The sequence below is a fragment of the Ascaphus truei genome, chromosome 5 (genome assembly GCF_040206685.1).
Source record: "Ascaphus truei isolate aAscTru1 chromosome 5, aAscTru1.hap1, whole genome shotgun sequence".
Lineage (NCBI taxonomy): Eukaryota > Metazoa > Chordata > Amphibia > Anura > Ascaphidae > Ascaphus > Ascaphus truei.
The window spans coordinates 82115227-82133802 of record NC_134487.1 but is presented as its reverse complement, the minus strand read 5'-3'; the positions used below and the strand labels follow the sequence as shown (position 1 = coordinate 82133802).

At 42.6% G+C, this 18576-nt stretch overlaps 1 protein-coding gene across 2 annotated transcripts in view; it reads left to right on the top strand.

Moving 5' to 3' along the window:
* The window catches only part of NELL2 (neural EGFL like 2), a 375157-nt gene that overhangs the window by 163028 nt on the left and 193553 nt on the right, over positions 1-18576 (top strand). For both annotated transcript variants that reach the window (XM_075600120.1, XM_075600119.1), the window contains exon 10: positions 7627-7718. In XM_075600120.1, the coding sequence (XP_075456235.1) occupies positions 7627-7718 (92 nt within the window). The remainder of the gene's footprint in view (positions 1-7626; positions 7719-18576) is intronic.

Genomic DNA, 18576 nt, shown 5'->3' with positions numbered 1-18576 from the left:
GGTAAGAAAATCTAGATAACTACAGTGCGTGTTGCAATTTTAGGTCCCAATTATTGGAAGAAAAGTCAAGAAATTTCAATTACAGATCTTCAAAACCCAGCTGTCTTGCCAAATCAGAAAGGTCATTGCTAACTATTTCTTATCCAATAAAGCAAGCGAACAAATTTGTGATGCTGAGCAGAGGGACATGATTAGTAATGGTATTTTTAATGTAATGACACATCAACCGATTTCTTGACCCAAACAATTACCTTAATAAGATTTTGGTTTTCATTGCCTTACTTTTTTAAATGTACTCTAAACTTGATACACACCGTGCCTGACCAATATAGAGGGATGTTCTTTCAATCCTCAATCCTACTGTATATGGATAGGTTTAATCTCCGTCACTGAGCAGTATAGATTTTTATTTTCCAACCAGTGCCACTAAATAATCTGAATTATCGTCATCAGGCAAAATAAATTGAAACGCTTTGCAATCTCTCCTTGTTCAAAGTGTAGGTACGATGCAAGTTTAAATTATTTCTACAGGAATAAAAAGAAATTTAAATATAAGAAAAAGCATTTTTGACAATTTATTTAGAAATGAACGTACTGTATTGCATTGTACAAATCACGGGAAAAGAGAATAAAAGAGATGAGTGTTTATAAATCCTCCCTACAAATTTCCACTAAATTCAATATAAATGTTAAAATGTTCATGCATAAAATTGATCTAAGTATCTATTCTACCTGTGATAATATGGATGTGGATTGGGTGATCACTGCATGGATCATAAGGATTACTTATGGAGTATCACTAAGTAATAGTAAATATGGCCCAACTTTATCCGCTAGAACTTAAAACTGAGCTCATTTTGTGGAGAAAGCTAAATAAAAAAAGTTAAACAACCCCATAAAATCACTTTTGTGTTTATACGTTATATAAATACTATTTCATGGGTGTGCAATCTTTTCCCCCTGTGCCTTCCTGCCGGCTATCCCCCCCTCCTCGTGCCCCCCTTACCTTGGCTCGGCATTCTGATGTCACGACATCACGTTGCCATGGCAATGCCATGTCACGTGACCCACTTCGTCATTTGATGCCGCGTCTCCAGAAGCTGTCTGAGCCAAGGTAAGGGAAGTTGCAGAGTCCTTCGCCGCTCCCCCGGCATTACATTTAAATGCCTTCGGGAAGAGCACAGGGCCTTTGTAAATGCCACGCCCCCGCAGAGAATCTCGTGCACCCCAGTTTTAGGGGACCAATGTTACAGTTAGCCATAGATTAAATGATATACGTAGCAGCTGTTTTTACTCCCGCTGGCACGTTGCTGCAGCACAAGCATAATTCTCCAGCAGGGAAGTCGCCATTCAATTCAATCAGCTGCATATGAAAAAGGGGCCCGGCTTACTTATGTAACAGATGTTCCCCCACCCTCTCGGAGATTTCACTGTTACCTGGTGTTGTTGTGCTGCTCACCTGTTAGGCTTACAGGATTCGGAGTGTCCGCCGGTGTTAGTTGGGGATGAACAGAACAGACTTGAGGAATATTCACAGCTCTTCACTCGGTGTAGTGCCTCCATTTCCAGCAGGCCCCAGCAGAACCGGGTGCAGTCCCTGCAGGAAACCCCTCTTGCACTCCCCCTGATAAACTGCAGTCTCAGGCAGGAGTATAAAACAAAGGATGGTTCTTTATTCTTCAGCAGCATACCAATTTGTACACTCATTTCTCTCTCTGCTCCCTGGAATGAACCCCCAGGGCTTGAGGCCCCAAAGCTCTATCCTTTGCTCCTTCAGCATGGGATAACCCCGAGCAGGAACTATTAATAACAGTCCACAGATTATAAGAATAACAATAATAACCTTTACTGTGAGCAATAACCATAAACCACATCAATGCAATACAATACTAATGGTTACAGCTATACCTCGCCGCGCCTGAAGAGGATGCCAAGAGAGGGTTCAAGGTGGTGCCAGAGATGAAGGAGTGGAAGTCTTCACTTCCTTGTCGGTTCAAGGTGACAATACAGAATATCTCGCTCCACCCTATACGTTTTGACGTCGGTCAAGCACTGGTTGAGATATACACGGTTACTTAAATAGAATCCATGACTCATGTGAACGAGACTACCATGCGAGAAGCCCCTCCCGGATTGCAGTTCAACATCGGGGAATCTTCCTTGCCAGCATAGTGGAAGAAACGGCTAAGAGACAAGCTGGCAGAACGCAAGGAGGTGTTCTCCACCAGTGAGATTGATGTGGGCTGCAGCAAGAGCTCAACACATGATTCAATTGGACGACACCACTCCATTTGGGGAGCATTCCAGGCGCATAGCTCCCAGAGATGTGGAGGATGTGAGGGACGTTATGAAGGAGATGGAGACGGCGGTTCTCGCAACAGAGTCCCGTAGCCCATATGCCTCTCATATTGTGGTAGTGCGGAAGAAGAACGGATCCATGTGCCTATACGTGGACTACCGCCCCTTGAACCGCTGCACGGCCCCAGATCAATATACCTTGCCGCAGATTGACGAGATCCTCAGGGCTCAGATTGACGAGATCCTCAGCGTGCTGGACCTGAGCTCTGGATACTATACAAAAAAATAATAATTATACATAGATTTTTTTTTAGTCATCCTCTGAGTCGCTGTCTTTTTTTGTGGGAAGAGAGCAGCGAATAGAAGTCATGAGCTTGTCCTGGATTGGCTGCCGTGGATTTTCCTCGAGATCTGTCTTGATGGCACCGGACATGGCATGAGCCCCAAAGACCAGTAGAAGACAGCGTTTGTCTGCCCCCTCAGGTTTTACCTGTTCACCTGGATGCCCCAAGGCATTTGTGGTGCACATGCAAAATTCCAGAGGTTAATGGAAAAGACCATTGGGGATATGAATCCCCGGGAATGTCTGGTCTATCCGGACAATATCATTGTGTTCGGAAGAATGTTAGAAGAGCACGAAGAACGCCTTCTGAAGGTTCTGGATCGACTGGGGAAAGAAGGGTTGAAGTTGTCCCTGGACAAATGTCGCTTCTGCTGCACTTCGGTCACCTGTGTGGGCCACATAGTGTCCACAGAAGGAGTGACTACCCACCCCGCTAAGGTCGAAGCTGTGGTGAACTTACCCAGACCAGATAATATGATGGAGCTACGATCCTTCTTGGGCTTTTGTGGGTACTACCGAAGATTTGTAGAGGGGGTACTCAAGCAAGGCCAAGGTCCTCAACAATCTGTTGAAGATCTACCCAGAAGAGCCTCGGCAAAAAACTGCCACCCTGCGAACACCGTTCGTGGACAAATGGACTTCCGTCTGCAAGAAGGCCTTCACAGGGCTGAAGAAGAGCCTCATTTAAGCCCCTGTTTTAGCCCATGCAGACCCAGGGCAACCGTACATCCTGCATGTGGATGCCAGTTTCAATGGGCTGGGAGTGTTATTGCACCAAAAATACCCTGCAGGCCTCCGGCCGGTAGCTTATGTAAGTTGCAGCCTAATGGCGAGCGAGCAGAACTACCCAATCCATAAACTGGAATTCCTAGCGCTCAAGTGGACTATGGTAGATGAACTTCAGGATTATCTATACTGGGTCTCCTTCGAGGTGCGAACTGACAACAACCCGTTGACATACATCTTGACCTCCGCCAAGTTAGACGCCACCGGCCACAGGTGGTTGGCTGCCCTGTCTAACTATCAGTTTACTCTGAATTACAAGCCTGGGCCCTTGAATGTCGGAGCTGATGCCCTGGTCAGAAGGCTGGGACTGAGTTCAACGTCGGACACTGGCGAGTGGGAAGAAATTCCTGGCCCTGGAATCCAGGCAATATGCTCCACCCAGAGGGCATGTCCATAACCCAAGAAACTATAATGAGCTACTCCATAACCCAAGACACTATAATGAGCTGGTGTCAATGGTAAGTCAATGGTAGCCTCTCCGACCATGAAGAAGTTGGTCAGAGACAAAGACTGATACGCCCTTCAATGAGGGTGGCTTACGATTCATTACGGGCACCCCACTAGGAATCTCAGCAGTCTCTCGGTGCAAGCTAGCCTCCATTATAGTGATTCTAACTGGAGTGTTTAATGCCATTTAAGTATGTACTGGTTATGGTGAGTTTTATTATATAAGTTGTGATGTGCATTTTCCATTATATAAAGTATCTGTGTATATATATATATATATATATATATATCAAAACAAAACAAAAACATTAAGGAGCGCCTACTATAACAACCTATAAATTGTGAGTGAATTAGCTACTGTGTTGAAACAACCAATGGGGTGGCCAGGGGGGGGTAATAATATAAGATGGATCCTATGTTAAAAAAATATATCACATAATAACTAATAAAATTTTAATAAAAAATGCTATAAAAAATATATAAAAGTATACAAAAAAACTTAATTACTAAAAAATAAAAATAAAATAAAAATGAATAGCTTTAGATGTATACCAAAAACCTTAAAAAACATAGAGTCCCGTTCCAATAGAGTGCATCCAGGTAAAGGCAGCCCGTTTGAAAGGGACACAACTCCCTTGGAAATACCTATGAGAGAAAATGAGAAAAAAACAGGCGCACACCTAGTGCATTAAAGTATAACAATCATTTTATGGAACATTAAAAAATAGACAAATGCCCACTCACAAATCAAACAATAAAAAAGAGCAGTTATGAGATTGGCCCTCATAAGCCACTGGCAGCGTCTCGATCAGCAATGGAGTTTTCCTCCTCCACACGTGTAGTACAGACTCCTTCACCGGAAGTGACGTCCTCCCGGCGTGTGCCCCGCAACAGGAAGTCCCTCCGGGAACCAAAGATCTTGCCTTCTTTCTTCTGGCTGTTGTACCATCAGGAGTAGTGGAGATCTGCCCACTGCTTCTTGTCTGTCTCGCCACTCACGATACTGCGTCCGCAATCTGCTGTGTTTAGTGGGAAAGTGCCTCCTCCGTCTCAGCCACATATGTAAGTATGTATATATATATATATATATATATATATGTATGTATGTATGTATGTATGTATATATGTATGTATGTATATGTATATATATATATATACAGTGGTTGACAAATCACCAAAAAATCTACTCCGCCCCGGGCGAGTGGATTTAACCCCCGGGCGAGTAAATATTGGCCCAAGCAGCACACGTTTGGTACTAGGTGGCGAGTAGATTTTTTGGTGATTTGTCAACCACTGTGTATATATATATATATATATATATATATATATATATATATATATATGTTCCCAAGTGGGAACATTGAATTCTCCACCAGGGGGAGGATTTAGCCTGGTTCCCTACCCTGCTCCAGTGCAGGGAACTGGCCAGTTGCGCTGCGGGACCCCGCGTGAACAGAGGGAACAGCGCGGCGGTCATCCCGGAGCTCGGCACATGCGCAGTAGAAATCGGCATGGCGGCCATATCAAATTGCCTGGAAGGGCTTTGCTGACTACAATCCCTAGCATGCTTTGCGGAAATAGCACGGTGGCCATCTTAGAATGGCTTTGCATAGAATACTGCGGGACAACATGTCCCAGAATCCTTGGGGGGAAGGGAAATCAGGTGAGCTGTCCCAGCCAATGGGATTGAAGCAGCCTAAAAGGACAGGATATCCTCTGGTACAAGGAGTAAGTGTGGTGATTCCTGATGGAGGAGCCAAGGGAGAAGGTAGGGTCCAGGGAGCAGTGTCTCCTGGACTTGGCCTAGGCCTTGCCCCTTAGGCCCCAGCTAGGCCCTAAGCAACCTCAGCTGAGTGTTGCAGGGACTCTTCCCTGCAACACTCTGCTGGGGTGGCTCAGAAAGTAATAATGGTGATAATAGCACTCGAGCATTAACCACCTTGATAATCAAAAAAAATGTTTATAAATTCATAAAGTTAAATTATTTAATTGAAAAACTGAAGTAATAGAAAAAGTTTGCAAGAGGATAACTACAAAACATACAAAAACTACCATTTATAAAAATACATGTTTTGAGCGGCCCCCTGATACCTAGGGAGGTCTGGAATTTAGTGTGTCTACAGAAATTATCTTGTCCAATATAGGAACTGAAGCAGGCTGCACGGATGCAGGACAGTGAGTAAGCACACATTATTTCTCAGCAGGATCCAGAGTCTCAGCCCAGTACCATGACACTGAGCAGTACTTTTGCTCATATGCGGGAACAAAGTTCACAATGGTATGAAGTCTGAAAGAATGAGCTAATATAGGCAGACTCACGATCTCCTTTATTTGACATTATCATAATCATACATATTCATTTTCAGCACTCTTGAACATGTGAAGTTGCTATGGACTTTGCAATGCGGCATATATTTTGATCGTGATTTTGTATTATCTAGACCTGAGTACTGTAATATTCTGCTATTCTTGCCATTTTTCGTGTTGACTATCTGGAGGTCCCTCGAACCCTGTATTTTATTTAACTGGTAGTTTTTGTACTTATCCTCAAGCAAACTTTTTCTATTAATTTAGGTTTTCTATTAAGTAATTTAACTTTGTTATGAATTAATCAATATTTTTTTTTATTACTGTGTTGAATGCCCAAGTGCTATTATCACCGTTTTTTACTTTCTTCTTTGTTGGGGGATTTTATTGCATGATTATTCATTAAGGTGAGCACCATCTGAAATACATGTATCTGGGGTGAGCACCATGATTGATCTAACCTGAGCAAACATATTTCTCTTTTTGGTACTTGTTCTGACAGTAAAATATATCTAGGAATCTTTGAAAGCCCTGTACACTAAAATGTCATTTATAGGACATCTAATTTTGTTCCCATTTTGTTATATGGAAACACTAGTTATATGTTTAGGGTCTGTACGATTTACATTTGATTTTTTTGTTTTAATTTTTATCCTTTTACATGCAAAATCTGATTTAATATATTTTTCTGTACAATGTATTCCCCATGGGCATTTTAGTCTTATGCTTTATAATCCAGTTGACCTTGCTGTTTTGGTACATAGAAAATCATTTCTATTTGCATTTCTAAGACTTAAGTTTAAAGAGACTTTCCTGATTTATTGACAGCTGCACCAAAAACATAGCCGTGTTAGATTAAGTAAATGAAATGAGCATCTATTTGATGTTAATCCATACATGTAAATGTGCACCGTTTGTTTTGTGACAATTTGTGACCTGCCACATTACTTTGAGTAGCTTCTACATCAAGGTCATGGCTAAAACCTTTCCTTTTGCCATTTGTTGTGCATGAAGGGAACAGGCGTTGTCTGTGACCTTGAACCAATAGTCGGTGTTGATGAAGTCATTAAAACACATACTGTAATGTTGTCACTGCCAAAAAAAATTGAAATTGCTTAGATTTTATTTCTGCCCTAATGTATGTATATGGCGAGTGGTAATGCCTTTCAACAAAGTAAGTGCTTTTGGTTATATGAGAGCTGAATGTTTTGCATTGTAGCAAGGATACCTGAATGGCAAATGTAGAAAATCACCACATTCCTAGCGCAAAATGTACTAAATCATTCAATGGTATAATATAGTATATCAATGTAAAATGCTTACTGTAACCTGCCAGGCATTAGTCTTCGAATAAAATTGTGATTCTTACCTGACACTGTTATGTACCCTATCCTAATAATGTGTTGAATGTATCACCACAACTATTGTTTTTCTTCATACTATAGCTGTGTGCACATATAAAGGCCAAAGGTATTTTGAAGGGGAAATGGAAGCGGTCTCTTCCAGCTCTGGAATGTGTGTGCTGTTTCAGTGCAAGGTAAGTGCCTGCTTCATTTATTTTTTTTCTTTACATTTTGTTGCTTAGACAAACGTACTCAATTACAGTAACTGAATTATTCAAAACAATTGTTTCAAAAATCAATCCTCCCTCTAGTCGATTAGAAAAAAAATAAAAGCATTCATTTGGATTCGTATTTTCTTCTCCCACCCACAATTTGAAAGCCTGTAACTGTATGCATACTCCTCCACCAGGAAAAAAAAGATACCAGGCATAAGACAGGAATGAAGCCGCTATGATCAAATGCTGATTTTGATTACTGTGGAGAGTTGAAAAGACAAAACTGAAAGATGTTTTTTTGCCCAAACATTAAAATTGTAGACATTTTTGCTTTGGGTCATATGGACATCTTAAAAATAGATATTGCAGTATGACTAGATCTGTATAGAGTAGCATTTCTATGCGCTGTGTTCACCTTCACCGTGTCACAAGGATCTGAAACAGTTTCCAACCAGATTGTACTCTAGATGTTGAAATGAGTCACACCTCATATGGGAATATACTTACTAAGCAACAATATGCCAGAAGACCTTTTGCAGTAATGGAAGACACCTTTCGATCTATTCACTTGAATATGGTCCATGGTGTCTAAGTTTACTCCTCCCCCTAAAGAAGCGTGACTCGTCACACTAAACACACGTTGGGGCGGAGTGACGTCACGTCGGTGACGTTCACCAGCGAGACGGTGAACGCGAGTCTGTAATCACTAGGAGACACGGTTGTATCAGCTCTTGTGTTTTACTGGACTTTCAAATCATTTATGGTCTTGCTTTTTCTATCTACCATATGTATGCTGCCTGTTTACAGGTCTAGGTATTTACATATATACCGATTTAATTGATGCTAGTGGGTTAATGGGACACACACACACACACACACACACACACACTTACCTTACCTCTGAAGTAGCTGTATTGAATCTATATGTGATTTTCATGTATACTTGTTAATATCTATCATCCATTAGGTTGACCTATACTTTTTGGACACACATTTACCTGTCCACATGGATTATTTGACCTATTACCTGCTCAGTGTGTGACCACAAATAGATAGGTGTTTGTATATCCCTAGTCTAGCTGGTATAGCCATCTGTTTGTCTTAGCCTGCAGAGGTGAGCCTCCTTATACTTACAGACTTTGTAAAGGCTTTTTTTTAGCCTATGGTTAAGGTATTGATTTATGCGCTACATGCATACCTTCCTGTTTGATTTGTTCAGCCGTCTTCGCTCTGGGGATTTTAATATGTACTTTTCACTATGTATATAATAACACGTGTTTCGGCGTTTGTTTTTTATTAGAGCTTTTTTGTTTTCTAGTTTTAAAGGTACGCTCTGTTTTGCCCATTTATAGTCCATATATAGACTATATTATATGTTCAGCCATTCATGGGGTTATTTACATCTCATCCAACTCTTTATCCCTCTAATTTAGACTTTGAGTGCAGCATAATAGGGACTGCTGTGACCTTTTGGTTACAAAATGTGTTTATATGTGTCTATTTGCCATTTTGCACCTTATCTTTTATACAAATATACAGTATATATGTACAAGAAAAAAGAGAGATTAAAGTAGCGCCAATCGTGAAACAGTGAAATAGTATGTGATCTATGCAAGTGTAATAATTACAAAATCCAAACAAACCTATAAAAAATATTAAATAATTCCCATAAATAAAAATTATAAACAAACTACAATATACACTCTAATATGACAAATATACATGCATCATAAATGAAATAATAAATAGTCCAAGTGTAATGTCCAAACCCTGAGGTGAGTCCTGATAGATGATATCAGGATAATGTGCAGAATCCAGGGGTCCACGGCAGCTCTCAATTGAAGAACCAATTCCAATACAGGATCTATAAGAACAAAAAGACAGAGAGCGCACGCCCCTAGGTATATATGTGTCTTTAGGGTGAGCAGTGGATTACCATGTAGAGTGTCTACGCTTACTGGCCAACTATTGAAAGCCTATTTTAGGGAGGTTAAGGAAGAAAATGCTGGATATTTTTAAAACTCACAATGATTTGCATTAGATTAAAGTAATTATTGCCAAGGAGATGACTAACTCCAATACATCTTTCTGCTAATAAGGACATAGGCTCCCTCATTAATAGGGAGAATTGGTCAGTATATGTCTGAGGCTTTGCAACACCTTAGAAAAATGGGAAGACTAGCGAGGCCAACTGCTCAAGTCACGTCAGGAGACCACCCACCCCCCCCAAATAATGACAGACGCATTGTTTGAGGAAAAAACAAGGCCACAGCTTTATTTATATTTTAGCCTGAGTTTTACCAACTCTTCTTTACCACTCACTAGGCAGACAGACTGTAGTACAGACCCCCCAACGGCGTTGCCATGACTCACGACTGTAGTACATATCCCTCAATGACATCACCGTGGCTTGTGACTCCTGCTGGTACCTGTACCAGGTGTAGCATAATTATTCCAACTAGACCAATGAGGGCACCATTATATCCGGCCCACCACCCGCCACGTCCAAGGGCATTTACTCCCTAAATTGTCCTGAGAACTGCCATCGCGATAGCCGTCTCTACGCCCTTCCTGCAAGTTCATGTTAAATATATTGTTCCTGATATCTGACAGGTGTATCCGAGCTTTCCGAAACCATCCTGGTATTTCCTACTTCCTTCTGCGTGCCTTACTGCAGATCCACCCATCTTTTTCTACCTTACCCGTGGCCTTGTTTATCCTCCACTTTTCCATTACCCTGTGGTCTCTGGCATCACGCCAACCTCACAGCAGAATAATTTCCGCTGCATGGATGCTCACCCTATCCATCTGACAATGTAACCTCAGTTGTTTTACCAGTTCCGGTAACCATTTAATTTGATACCAAACTTTGTTGGCCAACCTGCTCCATGTGTAATCCGAGCCAGCAGCTGTATAGTCGCTCCTGTAATTGGCCCAGTAGGAGAGACAATCCCACATGATGCCTGTCTGCTCCCTACTATAACAAAAGAAATAGCAGTTAACACAAACCCGTACCTGTTATCCGATGTCCGTTATGTTGATGGCCACAACCCTCAGCCATTTCCACACATACCATGTTGTCTTAACAAAAAAGGGGGGGAGATCAACCCATTCCCCATATTGTTCCATACACCAGTGGTCCGCCCGTAAAGCCCTGAAAACAATGCCTCCGATGCGTCGAACAGTTGCGATTCTCCATCCCACACAGTCTTGCAATCCAATTGATCGGCCGTTATAACGCATCCTTCCTAAATCCTCCTTGGGGTCCTGTCACATGTGTATGAAATTATTTAGTATACTAACACCATACGTTGCCATGGCTAGATGTATAGAGAAAGCCTACCCCCTAGGGAAATTCTGCACCATGACCAAAAGTGGCCCACATGAGACTGGAATATCTTAAGCACCCAATTCTTTACCCTCAGACCTGATGTCATCATGGCCTGCCGCATGCCACACTTCAACCTATGGATTCTATACCCTGTCCCCAGTATCTATATTGATGCCTTGCAAAGAGATAACTTCACGAGGGGCCTCTGTCTTGTAATGAAAATGTTCAAAGGTGCCCAATTTTAACCACTTACTTGTTGCAGCCCAAACGATCCCAGCTCCTTCTTTGGGACTTATCCTAAAAAAGGGGAGTACAGACAAATCTTGCCATCTTGGAATAACCCCCAGTCATCATCTAACAGATTATAGAGCTGAAACGTTTATCCCCCTTTCTGATATTATCCCCATGGTTCATAAACCTGATTGCTCTTTTTGATGTCACTGCATGGGAGACTCAGGAGTATGTAACTGCTGCCTTAATGCTGCTGAAACGACCCTTCATACTTCTCCGTATTCAGTTATGCTGATCTACAAACTAAATCGTCTTCTGTCACATTACGATGTTGCAATTCAGGAATGAGGCAAATACGCAACTCAGCCAAGGGCTTACTTTTAGGGAGTCAAAAATGCTTCTTTTTTTTTTGTGCAGTGTATTGTACATGGACGTCTATCATTTCTCAAATACAGTACCCTGGTGTTCCTTACAAATTTAATCCCAGCCGGAACCAAAGATTACAATTGGCTGGAAATAACAGCTTTGACGAACTCTAATTTAGATTTGAAAAGGTCCAGGCAATTTAGCCAATGTCTGAAACCTTGCCCCCAATGCAGCTATGTTCCCTTCACTGCTTCACAGCCTTGTGCTCTGCTCATCACGGTGTATTTTCCCACGGCTCCAAGTCCCCATATTGTACTGAACTTGAAGCATATGCTTAGTACCTCCTTGCAAATGCAGAAGTGGGCTTCTAACGCCCCCCCCCCCCCCGCGTGACTTGAGCCTAAATCCTGTGCCTCATCCATGTCCCCTGCAGCAGTTATTGTCCCTCTTTATTCTAAGTCATAACATACTGTAAATGTAGAGAGTATACTATGAACCAGTATGCCCAATACTTAATGATTTTTATATGGCAAGGATTATGATATGGCTATATTAGGATGTATCTCAGCCATGCTGTTAGCAACGTACCCCTGCTAGCCGACTGCAGATTGCCTCATTGAAAAAAGAACAAAAAACATAATGGTTACTCTCACCGTCTCTCATTTAAGAACCTCTGCTAATTTAGTAATCATGTTATTGCACTCTAGGACTTCACTGTAAATTCAGGGCTGTGGTATATTGTAGGATACCTGCCTCAGGTCAGCACAATGAGGGACAAGGTTGAAACAAAAAAGGTAAAATGGCTGCTCATGGAGGGACAGAGTATAGCCCAGATTCAAGTATGGTCCAGACAGACAGCTGGTCCCATGGATCACATATACATTAAACACCCATTAAATCTCTATACATAATTTTATTTCAGCATTACGCTGCAATGCTACCAGCTACAACTCAGTCTGCATACCTTAAACCATGGGGTCCTTGCCTGACTAACCATACTGTAATGAGATTAAACAAAGTTTGTGTATACAATTCATGCTGTTTCCCTTCCTCTCCTTGTCAGGCATGAGGTGGCATTAATATGTGTGCTTAAAACAAAACCCCAACGCCAATGCCTGATTAATAAATGTGACCCAACTACACACTGACCCAGATACACTTCTGATTGGTCAAATTTAAATAAGGGGTGGAGCCAAAATGACAGACTATTAAGAAGATTTTCAAAGCAGCCATTTTGTTTAAACATTTTGCAAGACAGATAAACTTCTGCATGCAGGTGTAACTGAATCATACTGAAATATAACACCACTGAATATTACCATGTCAACATTTTAGTGAATAAAGCCTACATATTATCCACATAATATACTATAATAAATTACTCTGGTAAGCTTCGAACATATCATGCCCCAGGGAATAAAAAATATGGCACCTTGATTCTTTGTTTAGCAATATTACACGTATAGCCCATAATTGTAGAGGCATAAAGTGTCATATGTTATAGTTGCCAAGTCATAGATTCAGTATATCATTTATTTGGAGCATGTCTTATTCCTTTTTATTATTTTATATCTGGATATGTAACCAGAAGGGGTATTTATTTTACTAGGAGGATTCACTAGAGCACTCAGTCCTTGATCCCCCTGTACACCAAACTAGCTCTGTCTCCCCTGTGGGCCCCTCAGCTGGACAAGAATCATACTGTCCAGATTCAGCATCAATCATGACGCCAGCAGACCTGCAGCAGCAGTTATTTTATATATATATCAGTGTTCGACAAACCTATACATTTGCTCGCCCCGGGCGAGTGGATTTAACCCCCGGGCGAGTAAATATTGGCCCAAGCAGCACACGTTTGGTACTAGGTGGCGAGTAGATTTTTTTGTGTGGCGAGTAGATTTTTTGGTGATTTGTCAACCACTGTATATATATGTATGTATGTATATATATATATATATATATATATATATATATATATATAACAAATGGGGCAGCCGGCACTCCCAATACCATAAACAGTTTGCGGTGCATGTCCTATACCAATAGTAAGAGAAAAGTAATCCACTCCAGCAGGAGCAGACACAAGACAGCACTCAAAGGTAAGTAAGAAAACTTGTATTCAAAAATAAACATAGCACAAACATGACCAACGTTTCGGTCCTCGTGGGACCTTCCTCAGGGTGGTGCTTGAGTCTAATGGCCAGTGGTTCCCTTAAAAAACCCCATACCCCCACCAAAATGACTCAACCAGAGTAGCTGATTGGCCGTGCATCAAGTGCCATGATCAGACCCAAAGTCGCTGATGTCGCACAATGCCCGTCATCAGCACAGCTGCATGATCCACAGGGATCAGAGTTGTGTATGCAGTACCATCAGGCCGCCACTGAGTTATGTATGCAGTACCATCAGGCCGCCACTGCAAGGGAAGAAAGCGTCCTCCGTAACCATGGTGCCATGCTGCTGAAGACCGTGATGCCGTGGTCCATCAAAGAGGACTCAACGGCTTAGCTATACGCACATGCGCGGCCCCGTCACCACATAAGTTGGTAGCATGGCATCTCACACAGTGGGGAGACACGCGATCGATCCCTCACATCCTGGCAATCATGATGGTGGATATAGTATCTAACTGCACATCCGTGGGAACACTCATATAGAAGTAAGGTGCAGTAAAAACCGGGACATCAGGGGGATCTCCATTGGTACTATGAAATGACAGAAAGTGTGAAACAAACGTGAAAAAAAGGATAAGGAGAAATAAAAGCAGAGCAAATTCCTTATCGCTGTAGGCATTAATAAAAAGAACATTATTACAACACTATATGATCATCAGGCCACTAGATATACAAAATGGCTACAAAGACCCTGAGCTAATCAAAACCAGGGGAAGGAAATGGCAACAAAAAGCTATGTATACATGGTAAAACACTGACAGTAAAAAACACATTAATAACAGCAGGAACAGAGTGAGGGAAGGAAATGCGAGAACATAGAGGGGGAGGGAAGGATAAGTGAAGGAAGGAGGAAGGAGGGAGGGAAGTAGGGAATGGGGAAAGAAACACATACACCCGAGGGCAATCAGCTCGCCCAAATAAGTAACACACTGTTATTAAAGAAAGCTCCCAAGCTTGAAATCCTCATTGAGACCCTTTGGGGCCATTGTATTGAGCTCAAAAATGAGCCTTGCTTCCAGCTGTAATAAGAGTCTTCCCCTATCACCACCCCGTGGTGACACACGAGCTTGCATGATGGGCATGCATCTCATTGTCGCAAGGTTGTGTTTGAATTTCTTCAAATGTCTTGCAACCGGTTGTAGTTTTTGGTCATCACTGTCACCCACTTCTGATAATGCCTTCCTGATGGCCGATCTATGGAGACAGATCCTCTCCAACATCCGAGTGGTTTTGCCCACATAGTACATACCACAAGGGCAGCGAAAAAAATAAACCACAAAGCGACTCTCACAATTCATGAAGTCCTTTATAATGATAGCCTTGCCACTGTGTGGGTGCGCATAATGTTTGCCCAAGATCATATGCTGGCAATTAGTGCACCCGTGACATTTGTAGACTCCTGAGGTCCTGGTAAGCCAAGTGGTACTATTGGCGTATTTCATCATAGGGTCTGACTGCAAGAGGGAATCACCAATATTTCATCCTCGTCTATAAGAGAACAATGGGGGTTTGTTGAAGTGCGCACCAATCTTTTTGTCATTGGCGAGTATATGCCAGTGTCTTTGCACGCTTGATTTGATCAGTCCCGAGGCTGTGCTATAAGTACTAGCAACATGAAACCTTTCTGTATCCTGTGATTTAATAGTAGATGTGAGCAACTGCTCATGAGGAATCAGTCTGGCCTTCTTAAGCGCCGTGTTGATCTCTCCTTTTGCATAGCCGCGGTCCTGGAATCTATGCGCCATGTTGAGCAGTGCTGTCTCACAATCTTCAACATTGCTGGTCACCCTCCGTACCCTCAGAAACTGGGAATATGGTAACCCCTTCTTCAGTGATGAGGGGTGGTGGCTATTGGCCAGAAGCAGATTGTTTTTATCCGTTAACTTCTGATGAATCTTGGTCAATAGTCTGTCTGCCTCTCTGTAGACTATAGTGTCCAAAAAGACCATTTCACTGGCCGAATGGGTCATGGTGAAACGAATATTCGAGGGGATTTTATTCAAGTAGTCCAAGAACTGGAAAAGTTCCCCCTCTGTGCCACCCCACAACATAAAGATGTCATCAATGTATCTCATATATTTAATAATATGAGTAGTATGGGGTGAATCACCAAAAATATGCGTTTGTTCGTATTGGTCCATGTAGAGGTTTGCATATGATGGGGCCACATTAGACCCCATCGCTGTGCCCATTAGTTGGAGATAGAATTTTGTTTCAAACTTGAAAAAGTTTTTGTGTAATGCAATGTCTATCAGAAGGAGGAGGAATTCCACAGGTGGTCCAGTATAGTCATCACAATTCTTTAAATGATCCGCAATGGCCTCCATCCCCTCTGCATGGGCAATATTCGTATACAGGCTTGAAACATCCATTGTTACGAGCAAAACCATTTTGTATATCCAGTGGCCTGATGATCATATAGTGTTGTAATAATGTTCTTTTTATTAATGTATGCAGCGATAAGGAATTCTGCTCTGCTTTTATTTCTCCTTATCCTTTTTTTCACGTTTGTTTCTCACTTTCTGACATTTCATAGTACCCATGGAGATCCCCCTGATGTCCCGGTTTTTACTGCACCTTATCTCTATATGAGTGTTCCCACGGATGTGCAATTAGATACTATATCCACCATCATGATTGCCAGGATGTGAGGGATCAATCGCATGTCTCCCACTGTGTGAGATGCCGCGCTGCCTACTTATGTGGTGACGGGGCCTCGCATGTGCGTATACCTAAGCCGTTGAGTCCTCTTCGATGGACCACGGCATCACGGTCTCCAGCAGCATGGCACCATGGTTACGGAGGACGCTTTCTTCCCTCGCAGTGGCGGCCTGATAGTACTGCATACACAGCTCAGTGGCGGCCTGATGGTACTGCATACACAACTCTGATCCCTGTGGATCATGCAGCTGTGCTGATGACGGGCATTGTGCGACATCAGCGACTTTTGGTCTGATCATGGGACTTGATGCACGGCCAATCGGCTACTCCAGCTGAGTGGGGCTATGGGGGTATTTAAGGGATCCACCGGCCATTAATCTCAAGCACCACCCTGAGGAAGGTCCCACAAGGACCGAAACGTTGGTCATGTTTGTGCTATGTTTATTTTTGAATACAAGATTTCTTACTTACCTTTGAGTGCTGTCTTGTATCTGCCCCTGCTGGAGTGGATTACACATATATACCTCATCATGTTGCAGTATCTTTTAGTCCCAGAATAAGGCCGGAAACATTGTATTTCTCTACACAGGCTTTATTTACAGGATTAAATCATACACCTGCAGGCCCACTGTCACTTAAAGTAAAAAAATATATAAAAATGACACCTGCTTCTTTTAGGGATAACTAACTAAACATACTCCAGACTTTTCTAATGGGTCCGCCAGCTAAGCTGGTTATCCGCCCAATACATGCCCTATAATATGCACCCCACATGAACAGTCTTAGGTGCATTAATGTATTACTTAGCCTGTTATTGTTGGTGCTCCAGGTAATTCCCTCTGGACCCTGCAAGAGTTCAGAGAATCCCTCTTCTCTGTAGTTCCAGGTTATGGATAGGAAATCCCTACTTCAGCGTGCTCGCGTCCTTCCTTCTTCTTCCTGGGATTAAGACCCAGTCAGTCCCAGCAGACTCCGCGACCACCATCCAACGGGTCTAGTCAATAGCTCTTTCCCATGGGATTAATGCCGTAGCTTCTGGCAGGGAGGAGTGGAGCAGAGGGAGGCAATGTGGTAAGTCCCGCAGAATGGGGGTAGCAGGGTTGTCATCTGCCATGGGGCCCCTCTACTAACCGGGTCCGACTTTATCTGCTGTCAATTTTTATGTTATTCCATGTCTCCCACTTCTAAGATATTAGGTTTGCAAGATGTAAAAATCTCACAACAAAGAAAACGTGTTTCTGTTTAATAATGAGAGAGAGAGAGACAGAGAGAGAGAGAGACAGAGAGAGAGAGAGACAGAGACAGAGAGAGACAGAGAGAGAGAGAGACAGAGACAGAGAGAGAGACAGAGAGAGAGACAGAGAGAGAGACAGAGAGAGAGACAGAGAGAGAGACAGAGAGAGAGACAGAGAGAGAGACAGAGAGAGAGACAGAGAGAGAGACAGAGAGAGAGACAGAGAGAGAGACAGAGAGAGAGACCGAGAGAGAGACCGAGAGAGAGACCGAGAGAGAGACAGAGAGAGAGACCGAGAGAGAGACAGACAGAGAGAGAGAGAGACAGAGAGAGAGAGAGACAGAGAGAGAGACCGAGAGAGAGAGAGACAGACAGAGAGAACGAGAGAGAGAGAGACAGACAGAGAGACCGAGAGAGAGAGAGACAGACAGAGAGACCGAGAGAGAGAGAGACAGACAGAGAGACAGACAGAGAGAGAGAGACAGAGAGAGAGACAGAGAGAGAGACAGAGAGACAGACAGAGAGACAGAGAGAGAGACAGAGAGATAGAGAGAGAGACAGAGAGAGAGAGACAGAGAGAGAGACAGAGAGAGAGACAGAGAGAGAGACAGAGAGAGAGACAGAGAGAGAGACAGATGTGATTGGCTACTGTTGTTTATATGGCAATCTTTTAAGTTTTCTGACAGCTATTTTAATCAATCTCTGGAACCCAGTTTTTTTGGACAGATTTACTAATCGGTGATAAGCTTGAGAGGCCCTAATGGCCCATTCAAATTGCAAATCATACATTAAGCACAGCTTTTGACCTTCTGCTGTACTGGAGGGTTCTGTCATTTCTGA